This window comes from Callorhinus ursinus, unplaced genomic scaffold (genome assembly GCF_003265705.2).
Source record: "Callorhinus ursinus isolate GAN/ISIS: 27379988/994484 unplaced genomic scaffold, GSC_fseal_2.0 scaffold6, whole genome shotgun sequence".
In the NCBI taxonomy this organism is placed as follows: domain Eukaryota; kingdom Metazoa; phylum Chordata; class Mammalia; order Carnivora; family Otariidae; genus Callorhinus; species Callorhinus ursinus.
Window position 1 is genome coordinate 2,122,850 of NW_027397068.1, and position 19,301 is coordinate 2,142,150.

General features: G+C 37.4%; 1 protein-coding gene across 3 annotated transcripts; it reads left to right on the top strand.

Moving 5' to 3' along the window:
- Positions 1-610: 610 nt before the first annotated feature.
- Positions 611-18,441, top strand: IRAK1BP1 (interleukin 1 receptor associated kinase 1 binding protein 1). Of its 3 annotated transcripts, XM_025858831.2 has the most exons (5): positions 611-970; positions 9,226-9,291; positions 15,177-15,230; positions 17,923-18,053; positions 18,157-18,441. In XM_025858831.2, exons 1-5 carry the CDS (start codon positions 656-658, stop codon positions 18,425-18,427), a joined length of 837 nt encoding a protein of 278 aa, XP_025714616.1. In that variant the 5' UTR covers positions 611-655; the 3' UTR covers positions 18,428-18,441. The 3 variants fall into 3 exon arrangements, with proteins under 3 accessions (XP_025714616.1, XP_073749635.1, XP_025714625.1); XM_025858840.2 differs by lacking the exon at positions 15,177-15,230 and having other exon boundaries at positions 613-970; XM_073893534.1 differs by lacking the exons at positions 9,226-9,291; positions 15,177-15,230 and having other exon boundaries at positions 612-970.
- Positions 18,442-19,301: the final 860 nt, after the last annotated feature.

A 19,301-nucleotide genomic window follows, 5' to 3' on the forward strand; every position in this document is an offset into this window, starting at 1 on the left:
ATTACTAGTATTGGCTATCAATTATTTTTTCTTTGCTTCCCATATGGCAAGCACTTAAAACCATACTGCAAATGTGAAATGTATTATCCATATACTTTCAAGACAATGAAACTGAAACTCGAGAAATTACAAACTCCCAAGATCGAACTGGCAGAAAGCAGCTCATTCCAAAAGAAATCTCCCGCGTACCACGGCGCTGTGGAGCCTCAAAAAGCTGTGTCCAAGAGGAAGGGTAAAGTCAGATTAGACAAGGCGGGGGACAATCGCAGACCGGCCTCACAGTAATATAAAAGCAATCCCACTTTGCCCCGCCTGGCCTCTCTGGAGCTTCCTCGGAGGTATGTTAGTCAGGGCGCCAGACGCGGGCGGTGGGCATGGGAAGGCGGAGCTCTCTAAAAGGGAGGCCGCAGAGAAAACTCACTAAGATTTTGAAAGCCGTAAGGTAAACACGCTAAAAACTATAATGACGTGCCCAGCCAACACCTTGTAAAGGAGGTACGGCAAAATCCTACTCACAGGTCCCACCCTCAAGAAACTGGGGCTTCCAAACCCATCCCGGAATCCTTTGCGCCGCGCACAAGAAAGCCCTGGAGCACTTTGGCTCCTTCGGCCGCCGTAGGCTCTGCGTTGCTATGGAAACACAGCCACCATCACTATGTCGTTGCAACAGGCCCCTCAGTCGCGGGTGTTCGTGGAACTGGTTCCCTGGGCTGACGGGGGCCGGGAGAACAACGTGGTCTCGGGCGGTGAGTCGCTGCCCGGCCTCCGCCGCCCCCTCTCCTCAGCACAGACCCAAACTGCCACCCGCGAGGTGCACGTAAGCGGCACCGCGGACGTGTCCGCGAGCCCGGACCGGGCGCAGGTGGCGGTGTTAGTGAGCAGCACCAAGGAGGCGGCGGCTGAGGCCAAGAAGAGCGTTTGCCGCCGCCTGGACTACATCACGCAGAGCCTCCAGCAGCAGGGCCTGCAGGTGAGAGCTTCGTAGCGGGGGGCCTCCGGCCGGACCGCAAAAACCGGAGGCGGAGGTTCCGGCCCCAGCGGTCCCTGGAGCCAGGTGGAGGTGGGGAGGGTCTTGAGTGTCTGGGGCACAGTCGTCTCATTGGTATCACAGAGCGCCAGAACCTGGCGGAGTGAAACTTCAGCCAACAAAGTCGTCATTGGCCGCAGTGACTTACAAAGTACAAGAATGGAAATCGAGTAGGTTTTTATTTGGCGATATTTGCCGCAATAATTTTGTTTTTAACCTCGATATGATGTACTGTTAGACTTGACAGATTAGATGTAAATCGGTCTTTGTTTTGATTCTGCACCATGCAATTAACAAGTGAAACCTCGGCCTGCTCTCTCCCAACCATGTTAAGCTTCGCATGGAGTGGTTCTTCAGTATTCTTCGCAAACAGTAACGTGAGGAGGAAAATTGCATCCATTATCGTTTAATACAGACATAAAAAATTTCTGCAGTTATTTGAGTTTTAACTTTCAAAACAAGCCAGTATATTGTAGATGCCACATAAATGAAATACCTCTACTTACCAGAGATGTCCATGAAACAGACACTAAATAAATCTTAACTCTACTTCTAGGAAGAAAAAAATGAACCAGCTTTATTTAATCTGAACGACAGCTCTGTTAGGCAGGTTTTAATATCCCCATTTAGATTTAAAGAGGTTAAATAATGCTCTAAACTTCAGCCAGGATGGCATTTGAACTCTTGTCTTCCTGAAACTAAAATCTACATTTGTGGGCGCCTGGGTGGCTCAGTTGGTTAAGCGACTGCCTTCGGCGCAGGTCATGATCTTGGAGACCCGGGATCGAGTCCCACATCAGGCTCCATGCTCAGCGGGGAGTCTGCTTCTCCCTCTGACCCTCTTCCCTCTCGTGCCTCTCTATCTCTCATTCTCTCTCTCTCAAATAAATAAATAAAAATCTTAAAAAAAAAATAAAATCTACATTTGTTCCAATCATAGTTGCCTCCAGATTATTAGAATGAAAGAAAATTAGAAGCCACAGAATGGGTCAACCATCTCAATTCCCTCATTTTACACAGTAGGACTCAAAAGGCCAGAGTTGTGATTTATCCAGGGTAACACCAAGCTCATAAAAGTGCTTCCTATTGTTAGACATGACACGGGCCCAAAAAGCAAGTCTTTATTTTAAGTAAAAAATATATTTGTACTGCATTTATTATAAACATAAGAGTTATTTAAAAAGTCATTTGGAAAAGATGTCTCAATGACTTTGCATTTTAAAAGCATTCAAATGCTAATTATAAACAATGTGAATTAAATGGTTTAATACGTAGAAAAAATTTCCTCAAAACTGTTGCTAGTGCTGCAGTCCTGTTTACATAATATAACTAATTCTTAAGTTATTTATATAAAATGTATCCCAAGCTCACATGGCTGTAACTTCTAATATGTAAAGCAATAAATTACTACATCTAACTTAATAATTACATTAGGGTTCAATGTTCAAGGCAAGACATAGAAGGTCAGTAATCTCCCAATTATCTCTGCTAATTGGAGAAAACAGTCATGTACGTTATCTGTTCAGTAGATAATTCAAAAAATCATTTATGTTACTTTTGAGGATGAATTATAATGGGTTTTCACAAAGTCTTTATTCATTTTAGACTTTGGAGTTTTGGGTTTTTAAACATCCCTCCCCTACTTAAAGGTCTCATATTCCAGATTCCTTTGCTTAATAGGTGGAGCCTAATTCTCTGTCATTTTCTGTCATCTCTCTCCCCTCCTTGACTAGCTGACTCCCATTTTTTCCTTTAAGAACCAGCCAAGCTCACCTCTTTGGCATTCCTTTTCTAACATAACACTAATCTTTCCCATACCACACTCCATTCCCCACTTGTAATAAAACTTACTGATGAATCACAGACCTGTACCTCTAAAACAAATAATACATTATATGTTTAAAAAAAAAAAAGAAGATAGTAGGAAGGGAAAAATGAAGGGGGGGAAATTGGAGGGGGAGACGAACCATGAGAGACTGTGGACTCTGGGAAACAAATTGAGGGTTCTAGAGGGGAGGGGGGTGGGGGGATGGGTCAGCCTGGTGATGGGTATTAAAGAGGGCACGTTCTGCATGGAGCACTGGGTGTTATACGCAAACGATGAATCATGGAACACTACATCAAGAAAAAAAACCTTACCATTCTATATTTTAATTGTTGCTTTATTGTTGTCTCTTTCGTATTCTAAACCTCTCCAGAGCTCAGACCATTTTCTATCATTTGCTTTGCATTCATGAGTTATACTTTATACACATCATATAATATATACTCAAAAAATGGTTTTTGAATGAGTAAAAGAAAAAAATGAAACACTAAATAAACTATTCAACTACATGATAGATCAACTGTAGGTTATTTTATGATCATATATAGTTTCACATGTGAAGGCATACCCTCATTTTTAGTGTTGTTTTCATAGAAAAATGTTTTAAGTTCTAAGCAGTATTTACTTATTCAACCATCAAACATTTTTTAAGCATTTCCTATCACTGTTCATTTTAAAATAGCATTTAATGTGATATGTAATTATTTTGCTTTCTGGTTTATATGTTCCCTCCCTAGGCTGTAAGCTTCAATATTTGCCTACTCATAATTGTATTTTTTTTTCAATAAATGTGTAATAGGTGCATGTTGCTGGGCACCAAAAATAGAGAATGAGTAAAACTTAGGCACTGTGCTGAAGGAGTCTTATGATAGGAATAGACTAATATATAGTAGGTGTTGTGAAGAAAATATGTACATGAGACAATACAGTAGAATAAGAAAGGAGATAGTGTTCATTTTACTTGAGAAATTCCAGAAAGATTTCATAATGGAAGTGAGTGACTCTTTGTGTCAGATCTTGAACAGTGACTAAAAGGAAAGCATTCCAGTTCCACACTAGAATGCAGCAAGTATGTGTGTTCAGAGCACTATATACAGTTCATTTTGGCTAGGACACAGGAGTACCTGGGGGAAATGGAGAAGAATCAAGATAAGACTGAAGAAGAAAGCTGTAGACAGAACATGGAGGAAGGCCTTGTTTGCTATATTGAGGAGTTTGGATATTATTGGTGACTAAAAAAAAAAAAAAACCTTAATTGCTAGACCTTTTACAAATGTTGTCTCATTTGACATGAAACTGACATTTCAGTTGCTGTTTAGAGATGCGAACTCTCAGGATCAGAGTGATTATTGGCAGGTAGGTTGCCCAAGGTCACACAGCTAGGAAGTGGCAGAGTTTAGACTCCAGCCAAGAATTTTGACCTCAAAGCTCTTGCTCTTACCCACTGTAGTATGTTGCTGCTTTATTGTCTTGGCAGTGGGTGATTGAGTTTTAAGTAGGGGATGTAGCAGATGCTATTGGTACCCCACACTTGTATCCCTTGGCACTTCACATTTGTGTGCATACAGGCCCAACTTCCATCTGCCAACACTTGTGAATTCCTTGCCAGTTTTTCCCTGATGCACTTTTTCCTGGCTCCACCTCCAAGTGGGCCAGCCAGTAGTGCCAGGGAATTAACAATCCTTCTCAAGCTCTAGCAGCCTTCAACTAACAACTGAGGGGAGTGAGTGGAAAGAGACTTTGCTGCTTGGGCAGGATAACTGAGGCATGTATTCTGCCCTGGTTCCCAGAGTTTCTCTGCAGGAATAAGTTCCAGTTGCCCGCAGTGGTGACTGCTTTACAATGCATACTTTAATGGCTTGCCTTCCTTTCCTTTCACTTCCCACTCCCCTATAGTATTTCTTGGAATCATCTTAAAAATTAAGTGCTTGTACTCACATCCTTGTCTCAGAGTCCATTTCTGGGTGCATTCAAATTAAGACAGGGAGTAGTAGGAATAGATTGAATGCATCATATGAGTTGGCTTCAGTTTTTCATTATTAAAAATGGTGACAAAATGAATATCCTTGTTGCTAGATATTTATACATGTTTTTAATTATGTTTTTTGGACATTAATTCCTGGCTTATACATACTTTTAAGGCTTATGAAAAATTACAGTCTAGGATGAAAAGTTTACATCTTCACTATAAATATATCCTTGACATAGTGGGTATTATTTTCTTTTTTAACTTTGCCAGTTCAGTAGTCAAAAAATGTTACTGTCATTTCCTATGTTTTACTCTTTTTTACATTGAGGTTAAGCTTTTTTTCATGTAAATTGCCAATTCGTAATACTTTGTCCATTTTTTCTATTGTCTTTTCTTTATTAATTTATGGGAACTTTTAAAAAATTAGTTTCAGCTGTGTAGTATAATGATTCAACAATTCTGTATATTTCTCAGTGCTCGTCAAGATAATTGTACTCTTACTCCATTTTACTGCTCTATCTGTATTCTACTCCGCACTTCCCTCTGGCATCCACTGGTTTGTTCTCTGTAGTTAAGAGTCGTTTTTGTCTCTTTTGTTTGTTCATTTGCTTTGGTTTTTAAATTCTGCATATGAGTATAATCATGTGGTATTTGTCGTTTTTCTGGCTAACTTAACATTATATACTCTAGAAATATCCATATTGTTGCAAATGGCAAGATTTCTTTCTTTTTTTATGGCTGAGTAATAGTCCAGTGTGTGTGTGTGTGTGTGTGTGTGTGTGTGTGTGTGTGTGTGTGTGTCTGAATATCTGTCTCACATCTTCTTTATCCATTTACCTAAATATGGACACTTAGGTTGCTTCCATATCGTGGCTATTATAAATAATGCTGCAGTAAACATAGGGATGCAGATATCTTTTTGAATTTGTGTTTTTCTCTTCTTTGGGTAAATATCCAGTAGTGGAATTACTGATCATATGGTAATTCTATTTTTAACTTTTTGAGGAACCTCCATACTCTTTTCCACAGTGGCTGCACCAGTCTGCATTCCCACCAGTCATGTACAAGGGTTCCTTTTCTCCACATCCTCACCAACATTTGTTATTTCTTGTGTTTTTTAGCCATTCTGACAGATATAAGGTGATATCTCATTATGGTTTTAATTTGCATTTCCCTGAGATGAGTGATGTTGAGCATCTTTTCATGTGTCTGTTGGCCATCGGTATGCCTTCTTTGGAAGAATGTCTATTCAGGTCCTCTGCCCATTTTTTAGTTAGATTGTTTGTTTTTGTGGTGCTGAGTTGTATAAATTCTTTATGTTTTGGATATTAACCCCTTATGGGATATATCATTTGCAGATTATCTTCTCCCATTCAGTAGATTGCCTTTTTGTTTTGTTGATGGTTTCCTTCCCTGTGTAAAAGCTTTTGATTTTGGTGTAGTCCCAATAGTTTAATTTTGCTTTTGTTTCCCTTGCCAGAGGAGACATATCTAGACAAATGTTTCTATGGCTAATGCCAAAGAAATTATTGCCTATGTTTTCTTCTAGGAATTTTATGGTTTCAGGTCCCACATTTAGGTCTTTAATCCATTTTGAGTTTATTTTTATTTATGGTGTGAGAAAGTGGTCCAGTTTCATTCTTTTGCATGTAGCTGTCCAGTTTTCCCAGCACCATTTGTTGAAGAGACTGCCTTTTTCCCATTGTATATTTTTGCATCCTTTGTTGTAGATTGTTATAGGCCATGTAAGTGTGGGATTACTTCTGAGCTGTCTCTTCCATTCCATTGATCTATGTGTCTATTTTTGTGCCAATATTTACTGTTCTGATTACTGCTGCTTTGTAGTATATCTTGATATCTGGGATTATGATACCTCTAGCTTTGTCCTTCTTTTTCAAGATTAATTTAAGGGAATGTTAAAATTAAGATTATCAATAATTCTTTCATGTATTGCAAAAATTTTCCCAATTTCATATTTGCCATGTAACTTTTTACAGTATTGAACATTCAAAATTTTTATGTTTTATTTAGTCAAATTCATTAATCTTTTCTGTATGTTTCTTACCTTTGGTGTAACACTTATTGGGTCCTTTGGAAGCTTAAGGTTATATAACCATTAACTAATATTTCCTGGAACCTTTAGGGACCCATTATACTACATTAAATATTTGCTGTGTTGGAATTTATTTTGGTTTAAGGAAAAGGGTTTTATTTTCTCCTAAGTGGTAAGTTGCTATACTGAAATCATGTACTGAAGTCTTATCCCTTACTGCTTGTGCAAGAATCTAATTCGAATTGCCTTTAAAAGTAAAATGTATTAAAAAATTTTTAAATAAATTTTAAAAAATAAAAGTATTGCTTTACATAACCTTAAATGGGTAATATGCGCTTCAGGCATGCAATGGTCAAGGCTCTATTTTTTTTTTAATTTTATTTATTTATTTGACAGACAGAGACACAGCGAGAGAGGGAACACAAGCAGGGGGAGTGGGAGAGGGAGAAGCAGGCTTCCCGTGGAGCAGGGAACCTGACATGGGGCTCGATCCCAGGACTCTGGGATCATAACCTGAGCCGAAGGCAAAGGCTTAACGACTGAGCCACCCTGGCGCCCCAAGGCTCTATATTTGATGCAGTTCTCCTGGCTTTCCTGCAGCTTCCTGCATGATACCAAAATGGCTGCAACATTCCCAAGCCTTACACCACATACTGTACCATAATAAGAAAGACAATAGTTCATATTTCCTGCAACCACATAAAAAATATTCCTATAGTTCACTGTAAATGGACAACTTAATTTGTCTTTGTGGCCAGAGAAATGGCATATACTAATTAGCTTAGATTTGGATTTCTCCCCATTTTTAACCTAATCTTCTAGCAAGTTAGGTGTGATAATCCTAAATGGTTTAGACCTATTAGGATTTACCTTGAGCCACATAGTTGCTACTTAGAGAAAGTAGGGGCAGAATGTATGACATGAGGATTCCATATTGCTTCTTGTGCCTTCTGGTTTGAAATGTTACTGGTATTATATTTGCAATCTTCAGACATTCTTGGATCAGTTTCAGAATACTAGTTCTTTTCATCCTGGTTATGTTCCTACATTAGTACCACATTATTTAAATTATTATATCTTTTTAAAACATTTGTAGGGCAACCTCTCCCCTCATTACTTTTCTACTAAAAAGATTTCCTGTCTGCAAGGGACATGTTAAATGACACCATGGGGATACGATCAGAAAATCCAGACGGTATAAAATTCTACAGTCCAAATAAAACTTCTGTTCATATTTTGCATTGTTTATATATTAATTTCAGGAGAATTGCTGATTTTACAGTATTGTATCCGGGTCAATTTATTCAAGCATTTTTTTATATAAAGTTTTATGGTTTTCTTCATGTTTATCCTTTTTAAGTTTACTCCTGCCATAACATGGTTTTTTATACCTATTAAGAATGTTACCTTGCTGCCGTCATAGACTTAAGTAGTTATTCTTATACTGACCATTTTGTGCTTTAAAATCTGCCCTTTATAAAATTTGGATATAAAATAGCTTCCCAGGAGCTTACTTGGGAAAACTTAATGGACTAGGCCAGAATATTTTAGTATTTTTTAGTTGGTACCCAATATGTCAGGATTTCCCAATCTCAGCACTATTTTTAACATCCTGGACTAGATAATTCTTTGTTATGGGAAGCTGTCCTATACATTGTAGAATATTTAGCTATATTCCTGGCCCTACCCATCGGGTAACCAACTTGTCCTGATTTACCTGGGACTGTCCCAGTTTTGCAGCTGATAGTCTCATGTCTTAGGAACCTCCTCAGTTCCTGGCAAACAGGAGCATTTATTCACACTGTCTACTTACTGCATTATGGTAGTGTACTCCCCTAGCCCATTTTAACAATCGAATATGTCTCCAGACATTAACAAATTTCCCTGGGGAAAAAAATTGCCTTCTGCTTAGGAGCCATTACCTTATAGATAAGCAGAAAATCTCGTATTTTGTGTAGGAGCCCACCGGCCAAACATTACCAAGAATGTATCTATGGTGAAACACATTTAGGTTTATTTAGCATGATCAGCAGACACTCCTGTAACATTCAAAATGCTTTATGTACAAATAATTCCTCATATGTATACCTAAGTTCATACTTTTTGTACAAACTAATATAAAAATTACTACAAATGGAGTGACAGTTATGAAATTTTCAGCAAATATTTGTAGACTTTAAATTTATTTTACGTTACTTTTAAGAAAGTTTTAAACATCAGGCAAACCACTTCTTTCTGCATACTCTGTCATTCTGATTTTAGTAAGTTCAGGTTTCTACTTTATGTTTTAGGGTCATTGCATTTAGTAGCCAAACCTTTTAGTAATCATACTCTTGTACTTTCTGCTTCAGGCAGAAAATGTAACTGTGACAAAGGATTTTAGAAGAGTGGAAAATGCTTATCATATGGAAGCAGAGGTATGTACTTATCATAACAAATAATTGGAAACAGCATGACTTTGTGGGGATAATTTGCATTTATTTTTATTCTTGAAATGTACAGGAGAAATGCTTCTCATGGTATTGATAAAAATGATTTTTTCTCAAAATCATTTTTGGTGTTAGTATCTGTGGGGTTTTTTGTTTACTTCTTTATTTTTTTTAGTAATGTCTACACCCAACATAGGGCTCGAACTCACAACCTCAAGATCAAGAGTCACATACTCTTCCCACTGAGCCAGCCAGGTGCCCCTGTGTGAGCTTTTAAAATAAATTTTAATGAGATTTATTTGAGAGAAAACATTTTGAAATAGAATAAAAATAGTAAGGAGGAAGTAGCAGTTAATTGCCACCTAATAAAATTTTAGTAAAGTTATCACTTTGTGAGCAGGAAACACTGTAGGAGAGAAATTTCTCAGATAAAAAGCAAATTAATAAAGTCCTAACATATGGATTGAAACACTTCTCAACATTCTTTTCTTTTGTAATGCAATTTTACTGTGTCGTGGTAAGTTAAATTTTATTTAAATATAAAAACCTCTTGTGGGTGCCCATGTGGCTCAGTTGGTTAAGCATCTCACTCTTGATTTTGGCTCAGGTCATGAACTTAGGGTCACTAGGGAGTCTAAGATTCTCTCTCTCCCTCTGCCCCCCCCCCCACATGTGCATGCATACTCTCTCTCTCTCAAAGGAATAAATAAATCTTTAAAGATAAAAACCACTTGGGGCACCTGGCTGGCTTAGTCGGTAGAGCTTTCAACTCTTGATCTTGGGGTTGTGAGTTCAAGCCCCACGTTGGGTGTAGAGATTACTTAAAAATAAAATCTTTAAGGGGCGCCTAGGTGGCTCAGTTGGTTAAGCGTCTGTCTGACTTCAGCTCAGGTCATGATCTCAGGGCTCTGCTTATCCCTCCCCCTCTACCTCTTCCCCCTGCTCGTGCTTTGCCCAAATTAAAAAGAACAAAATATTTTTTGTACACTCAATGATAACATTTAGTTCCTACAGCTGCCTATACTTTTTACTTATCTTTAAAGATTTTATAATCAGGATTTTATGAAATCAGAGTATGTTATAATTGTGGTTAGGTTATAGGACTGTTCTTTGTTTCAAGCTCCAAACATCTTGGGATACGTGCTAGGTCCATACTGCCTCCTTATCACAGAAAGCAAACAAGAACGGAGTTAGAGTGGACTCTTACTTATCTAGTCAGATAATCTTTATTTTTTTAAAGATTTTATTTATTCATTTGAGACAGAGAGATAGAGAGAGAGAGAGCATGAGCAGGGGAGAGGCAGAGGGAGAGGGAGAAGCAGGCTCCCCGCCGAGCCAGGAGCCAGACATGGGGCTCAATCCCAGGACCCTGGGATCATGACCTGAGCCGAAGGCAGATGCTGAACCACCTGAGCCACCCAGGTGCCCCAGATAATCTTTATCTTTAGAGGTGGGAAATATCTCAAGAAATCATCTAGTCCTACCTTCAGGCAGATAATACATTATTTTTCTAATATTAAAGATGTGACTTTAATCTCAGATAACTTGGGCTCAGACTTCTCAAAGACTATTATAAGAATTAGAATGGAAATTAGAATCCTGGCTTCTTACCTCTTTGAGATAGTAATTTCTATAAATATTGTTGCTCCAGTACTTAATTTAATAGTTTTGTGATTTCTCCACTTAAAATTATCAATTAATTGAACTATCTCAAGGAATTTTAAAATTGCTCATGATAATTTTAGGGACCCACATGGCAAAATTTATTTTATAGTAGTTGGGATTGAAAAGTATCTTTCAAAACAGGATGACGGGGCCCTGGGGGAATGGGCAAAATGGGTGCAGGGGAGTGGGAGGTACAGGCTTCCAGTTATGGAACAAGTATGTCACAGAAATGAAAGGTACAGCATAGGGAATACAGTCAATAATATTGTAATAGTGTTGTACAGTGACAGATGGTAGCCACACTTTTGGTGAGCATAGCACAAAGTATAGACTTGTTGGGGCACCTGGCTGGCTTGGTTGATAGAGCATGTGACTCTCCATCTTGGGTTTGTTAAGTTGGATCCCCATGTTGGGTGTAGTGATTACTTAAAATCTTAAAAAAAAAAAAAAAGTATAGATTTGTTGAATCACTGTGTTGTACACCTGAAACTAATGTAACATTGTGTGCCAACTACACTTCAATTTTTAAAAAAGGGAGTTATGAAACTTATCAGATGTAAAAAGTTTTAATATTTTTAATGATTTTTATGATATACACTATGATACCATTGTCTCATATCAATTGTTTTCTTAAAATAGGTTTTCCAATTTGGAGCTCTTTGGGTGATATTCACAATAGAGATTGGATGTCCAAAAAAAAAAAAAAACCCACAACAGAATGAAGAACAGAGTAGTAAGATTCCATATTATGGAGATCAAAAGCCAGGAGTTATTCTGGAACTCCTCCAGTAGTTACTACCTATCAGGACTTCAGGCTGTAGTGAATGTACATTGGCTCAGGTTATCTTAAGTTAATGGGGTTTATTGTGAGGGTAACACCAGGAAGTAAGGAGGAAAAAGAATGGTCCCAGCAGATACACAGGCTTGATGGAAAACTGGCATGTTTTTCAGACTGAGTTGTTTTAGGGACTCACTGTGCAGTTACAGAAAATGTTATTAGAGCTGCTTGTTTTGCTGTAAGAACATGACTAAATGAGGATTTGGCTAAACACTGCTCCTCTTCCTTCTGCTATACTTACTTCTTAATGTCTTATACTCAATTTCTTCAGAGAATCTGATTATATTTTGTATAAGGTTCCCTGATAGCCAGAATTCTTCTGTCCTGCAATCTGATACATGATTGCTCTTAGGTCAGCATGAGCAGTCAGTGGAGACCAGGGGTCACAAGGTACAAAATAATGTCTAACATATACCAATATTCTCATGGACAGTTAAATATATAAAGTAAGATCAGGGGCGCCTGGGTGGCTCAGTCATTAAGCGTCTGCCTTCGGCTCAGGTCATGATCCCAGGGTCCTGGGATCAAGCCCCGCATCGGGCTCCCTGCTCAGCGGAAAGCCTGCTTCTCCCTCTCCCCACTCCCCCTGCTTGTGTTCCCTCTTTCACTGTGTCTCTCTCTGTCAAAACAAAATAAAATCTTTAGAAAAAAAAAAGTAAGATAGATGGTAGAATATTACATAATAACTAAAATTTTCATCCTGAAAGGCTCTTTGGAGATTCTTTATCTAAACTCCCACCTACCCTGCTCCTTCTCTTTATTTTAAAGATAATATTGAAGGTTAGAAATTATGTATGTGCATGAATATAAAAAAGCTTATTCCATTTTCAGACATCTAATCAATACAAAATTTTGTAACATTAAGACAGTATTGACTTACTAATATTCATCCATTATGTACCTCTCCAAGAAGAACAACTTGTTCCTTCAGGTAGATACTTGAAGTTCAGTATCATGTTGATGCTCCTTTTTTTCTTCTCCAGGGATAAGAATCCCCAGTTTCTTTAATCACTTCTTATAGTAAGACAAACTCTTTACTGAGCTTACCAATTTCCATCTAGAGCACCTATAGCTACAGTGTCCTAATTGTGATTTAGCCGGTCCATACTAGAGAAAGATGATTATCTCCTTTGTCCTGGAATGTTTAAGACTGAACTTCTAACACTCGTATCACATTGTTACCTTCTTTTGAGCTCACAGTCATAATTAGTAATTACAATTAATTTAACTGTCTTTCTCATACGCTGCTTTTAAATATTTCTCCTATTTTATACTTTGTTATTGCTATTTCAAAATGAAGTACAAGAGTTTAAATTTATCTCTGTAAAATTTTATCCACTGGATTTGACTTGTATTTCTAGCCTTTTAGGATCTTTTTGGATTTTGATTTTATCAAGCAGGGTTTATAGTCCATCCTGCCAGCTTTCTGTCACCTGCTGATCTGATCATCTGTGTACCCATCTGTATAATTAATAAAAATATTAAGTAGCATTTATCAACTATGACACTAACCAACAGTGTTGCCATGAAGATTATATGTCAGTATATCCTAAGACTTGTCTAAATAAGCAAAATATAAATCCTTTATAGCTATAGTATTTCTCTGGTAACTTGCCAGCTAGGAAGTCAAGTTAGTACATCATGACTCGTTCTTAATAATCTCAAATCTACATGCTCAGTAGATTGGCCTTTGGATAGAAATAATTTGGCAGTTGTTTAGAAGATAAGACTTTAGATGAAAAGCATCGAGTTGGTGACCTTCACTCCCAAGAATAAAGGCAAAGTTAAAAGTAAGATGAGTTTTCTACTTAATATCCCATCAAGAAACTCAGTACTTAGAGAACCTGGTAAGATTTTAGTCTTGAATTCCTGTGTTCTTATTTTGTTATTCCTGGATGCCTTCTTGGAGGACCATTAAAATGAGAAAGACATATTCTTTTCTTCAGAGACAGGACCAAGAAAGCCGGGGGAGATTTAAAGAGGGAAGAAGAGACTAGATTGTGGCAATACGAAAAAGAAAACAAAACATGCAAACTGCTTGAGGCCTATGGCAATGAAACAAAATGAATCAAAAGACCCTATTCTTTCCTTCTCATAGAAACCTTTTTTTCTTTCTTTTCTAATTTCTTACAGACTAATTTTTAAAATAATCTGTTCTAGAATCTTGCTTAGAATTGAAAGGTATCTAGCCTACTACATGTAGTTTGTTCAGTGTTATCCACTTGCCTTTTGGGGAAATTAGAACTATAAGTATTTTCAAAGAGGCTTTTGGCCTATTTCTTTGTGGTAATTGAGATTAGCAATAATTCAGAAGTCTCATTTGCAGAAATTTTTAATAACAGATTTGATTTATCCAATAGGAGACAAATTCATTAAAAGCACTTAAAATCGCACCTATTTGGGGGGTATCTGGCTGGCTCAGTCAGCATAACATGTGACGATTGATCTTGGGGTCATGAATTAGAGCTCCATGTTAGGGGTAGAGTTTACTTAAAAAAAAGGAAAAAGAAAAAACTCACCTATTTTGGAGTTCAGTTTCTTTTTTAGTACTAAAATTTCTAAACTAATGATTCTTCTTGACCAAAGAGATGGGAAGCATTTATGTATCAATCTGTTTTGTAATTTAATATAGCTAGTACAAGAAAGTAAAATCTATATGTGTGTATACGTTTGTAATCACATTATTTTACTGTGATGAAACATATAATGAGGATTCTGAATAGATATATGAATTTATCTTAAATTTTTTATCTTCAGCGTACGAGATAGATTGAAAGTTTTTTATCCTCTATACCTTTTTAAATATTGTGATGCAACATCTCTGTTCTTTAGTAAAGTGACTCTGCCTCATTAACTTATATTTCTACCTAGCTATGTATTGATTACATAGCACATTGCTGAATTTAAAAGAAGTTCAGGACATTGGAAGGCTTAAAACAGTTCTTAAACTGTTAGAAAAAGCAGAGTACAGGTTTTTTCTACCAAATTTACTTCTTGTTAATTTAACCCACACATTCCTAAACTGTAGTTTGTCCATGGTTTGGGACAAAGACAAAGAGCTTTACCAATGTAGATGTACTTCTAAAAGCTCATCTGCTAACTTTTTAAGTCATGGTAGTGATGAGGGATGCAGGGCAGAGAAAATCTTGTTTGAGCAGCTCTGGAGCTGATCTCAACAGATAGCTTTTCCTGTTATTTATAGAAATAGAGCAAGTAAGTACCACATGTTAAACCTGATTCTGTGGAACTAGATTTGCCTCAGATAATTAGGGGTGGTGGGGAATTGAAGAAGATAAGAACTAGTATCTTTTCTGCAAACTGCTTAGAAATTTTCACTGTCCTTCCTTCCATATACTTCTTTTTTTAATAGCAAAGAATACCAAGGATGCATACAAAAGATTCAGCATGTTTCATAGCAAAACAGGTATATTTATAAACATTATTTTTGTTTTAAACTATCAGAGTAAAAATTGGAATAATTTTTTAAAATAAAATTTATTTTGGGGCCTCGGTGTGGCACAGTCAGTTAAGTGTCTGACTCTTGGTTTCTGCTCAGGTCATTATCTCAGGTTCTTGAGATCAAGCCCTGCATCAGGCTTAGAGCCCAGCAAGGAGTCTGCTAAAGTTTCTGTCTCCCTCTCCTGCCCCTCCCCACACTCATTCACTCTCTCTCTCTCTCTCAAATAAATAAATAAATCTTTAAAGAAATAAAATTGAATTCAAGGGCACTTATATAGCAAAGAATTGCTTTTGTTGGGGCGCCTGGGCGGCTCAGATGGTTAAGCGTCTGCCTTCGGCTTAGGTCATGATCCCAGAGTCCTGGGATCGAGTCCCGCATTGGGCTCCCTGCCCCTTGGGGAGCCTGCTCCTCCCTCTACCTCCCTCTCTCTTTCTCTCTCTCTCTCTGTCTGTCTGTCATGAATAAATAAAATCTTTAAAAAAAATAAAAATTAATTAAAAAAGAGAAAAGAATTGTTTTTTGATACTTGAAACCTGTTATGCTCAATCACTTTAATCTGCATGCAGATTAACAAAATTTGAACTCTCAAATTTAGTTACCTTCCAACTTCCACAGTAAATCTTGCCATATTTCATAACTGTAAATGTAAATTTACACTGTAAATCTTGCCATATTTCATAAGATGTAATGAAATGTATGTACAGTGCCTCTGTGACACTGTTATAGATTAAATATAGCAACAAAAGACAGAGGATTTGTTTTATAGACTATGCAAATGCATAACTATACAAAAGTATGAAATTGTCTTTTTTTTTTTTTTTTTTTAGAGAGTGAGCACACAGGCAGTGGGGAGGGGCAGAGGGAGAGAGAGAGAATCTTAATCTCACGACCCTGATATCATGATGTGAGCTGAAACGAGTCGCATGCTTAACCAACTGGGCCACCCAGGCATCCCTGTATTTTTCATTCTTTTTTAAAGATTATTTATTTGAGAGTCAGAAACAGAGAGCACAAGTGGGGAAAGGAATACAGGGAGAGAATCTTCAAGCAGACTCCCTGCTGAGCACAGAGCCCAACAAGGGGCTCAGTCTCACAACCCTGAGATCATTACCTGAGCTGAAAAGAGTCAGATGCTCAAGCAACTGAGCCACCCACGTGCCCCCTGTATTTATTATTAAAGGCAGCCTACAGGCATTTTGGAACTTTGATTTTCAACCAGGAAGGAAATGCAAATTTTTAAACTATCCAGAGGTTAAAAACTAGCAACCTGGGTAAGTCTGGGGAGATTGATTTTTGACTAATAGATTGATATTTTGACTAATACCATATGGTATTTAAAAAAAAAAAAAGGAAACAAATGAAAAAAAACCACTATAAGACTTCTCTTCAAAACACAAGACTTCTTTTGGCTAAGATAGAATAACATGGACCAGATTTACCTTCCCACCTGAAACCAAAAAATGGACAAAGTATATGAAACAGTGCTTTTCAAAAGAGTGGACATAAGGAAGTGAAACACAGTGATTCCCAAGAAAAAAGAAGTCCTACCATGTTGGTGCACCTGGGTGGCTCAATCGGTTAAGCACCTGCCTTTGGCTCAGGTCATGATCCCAGGATCCTGGGATTGAGCCCCGTGCAGCATGCAGCATTGGGCTCCCTGCTCAGTGGGGAGCCTGCTTCTCCCTCTCTCTCTGCCCCTTCCCCCACTTGTTCTCTCTCTCTCTCAAATAAATAAATAAAATCTAAAAAAAAAAAAAGTCCTACCATGTCCTAGATCACTGTCTTAAGAGTGTCCAGGCAGCTTCACAGGGAAGGGAACCCACACAGAGCTTGGCAAACTCCTTGTATTGAGGAAATGGAATTGAGAGGCCAAACAAGACAGAGTTTGTAGGAGAGTAGAGGGCTACACAAAGAGAGGTCTTAAGAGAACTACAGAGGGGACACCCGCCGCTGACCCCCTCAAGTATTCAGCAGAATACCCAGCACATATATGTACAGAAATGACCTGAGGCTAGAAAAAGAATCACCCCCCAAAATTAGAGGGAACAGTGTTTGGCGTTCATACAGGGCTGGGGTACAGCACCAGCCAGACTAGAAATCTTGATTCATAGGGCATGAAGTGGAATATACAGAAGTGTCCTGCCTCATTAGGGGGAAATAACGCCAGATCGAACATTACTCTAATTCCACCTAACAAATCTTAAAAGCAAACCTAAAGAGATCAGTTTCCAAGTTAGTTACCTGAGTTCTAGAAAAATAAAGAATGTTTATAGAAATACAAGAATATCCAATGCTTCCCATAAAGTTAATTTACAAAGATTACCTGGCATTCAAAATAGCATGGAAATAAAGTTCACAATAAGGAAAAAAATCAAACCCACCCAGAACCAGTATAGATGTTAGAATTAGCAGACAAGATCATTAGTTATTATAACTGTATTTCACATGTTCAAAAGTTAAGTAGAGACACTACTTTAAAAATTTTAATAAAATGTAATAAAATAATTTAGTTGTAAGGATCAAGTAGGCTTATCAGTCACATATTATAAAATGACCTCATTGTTATCTGGCTTTACTTTTTTTACTCACATTTACAGAAAATTTTGAAAGAATGCATCAGCCATGAAAATAATTTCAAGTGTCATTTCATTTACAGGTCTGCATTACATTTACTGAATTTGGAAAAATGCAAAATATTTGTAACTTTCTTATTGAAAAGTTAGATAGCTCTGTTGTCATCAGCCAACCCCAGTTCTATCATACTCCAGGTTCTGTTGAGAATCTTCGGTAAGTTAAGTACATCTTTAGCTAAATTACCAATTAATTAAAATTATTCAGTGTTAGAGTTCATTGAATGTCATATTAATAATCTCTGCATTTAATTCCTAAGACGAAAAGCCTGTCTTGTTGCTGTTGAGAACGCATGGCGCAAAGCTCAAGAAGTCTGTAACCTTGTTGGCCAAACTCTAGGAAAACCTTTATTAATCAAAGAAGAAGAAACAAAAGAATGGGAAGGCCAGATAGATGATCTCCAGTCATCCAGACTCTCGAGTTCATTAACTGTACAACAAAAAATCAAAAGTGCAACAATACATGCTGCTTCAAAAGTATTTATAACTTTTGAAGTAAAGGGGAAAGAGAAGAAAAGAAAAAACCTCTGAAATTCCAACTAAAATATATTGTGTTTGTGTCATTTTATTTTTATACTTTTTATGTTTGCTTTTGTCCTGAAAATATATATTGCATATTATATAAAGTAAAGTATTTCTCCCCAAAATCTGTCAGTCCTTGAATACAGTCCCACAAATACCTAAGTTTACTTTCTATTTTTAAAAACTTACTATGTGGCAGGGGATGGAGGGGGAGGTGCCTGGGTAGCTCAGTCATTAAGCATCTGCCTTCAGCTCAGGTCATGGTCTCAGGGTCCTGGGGTCGAGCCCCACATTGGGCTCTAGCCCCTCATCGGGCTCTAGCCCCGCATCGGGCTCTAGCCCCGCATCAGGCTCCCTGCTCAGCGGGAAGCCTGCTTCTCCCCCTCCCTCTGCCACTCCCCTTGATTGTGTTCCCTCTCTTGCTGTGTCTCTGTCAAATAAATAAAATCTTTTAAAAAAATAAATAAAAACTTACTATGGGAAATACTCTGAAAATAAATGTTATATGTGCACAATTACACACTGACAATATAAGTGATGTGTAAAATTTTTATATTTCTATTACAGGAATAAATATTGGCAGTCTTATTAGCATGATTCTTAACATTAATAGAAAGAATGACGAGTAATACATAACTTTTGATAAAAAGGTAGTGAGATATACTAGGAAAATATTTTGATGCCAGAAATAAAATATAGGAACCAGATATTCTTCACCAGGCTCCTTTGATTATACCAGCACTCTCCAATACAAATAAATGCAAGCCACGTATGTAATTTAAAATTACCTGGAAGATACATATAAAAATAAAACAAAAAATAAAAAAGCCATTGAAACTAAATTTAATAATTTATTTAATCTAATGTGTCCAAAATAGTATCA

Excerpts from the sequence above, each read along its gene's own strand:
- IRAK1BP1 (XM_025858831.2), top strand. The coding sequence starts at position 656 with ATGTCGTTGCAACAGGCCCCTCAGTCGCGGGTGTTCGTGGAACTGGTT. Across the intron at positions 971-9,225 it reads TCCAGCAGCAGGGCCTGCAG|GCAGAAAATGTAACTGTGAC; the intron begins GTGAGAGCTTCG and ends TTTCTGCTTCAG. Across the intron at positions 18,054-18,156 it reads GGTTCTGTTGAGAATCTTCG|ACGAAAAGCCTGTCTTGTTG; the intron begins GTAAGTTAAGTA and ends TTAATTCCTAAG.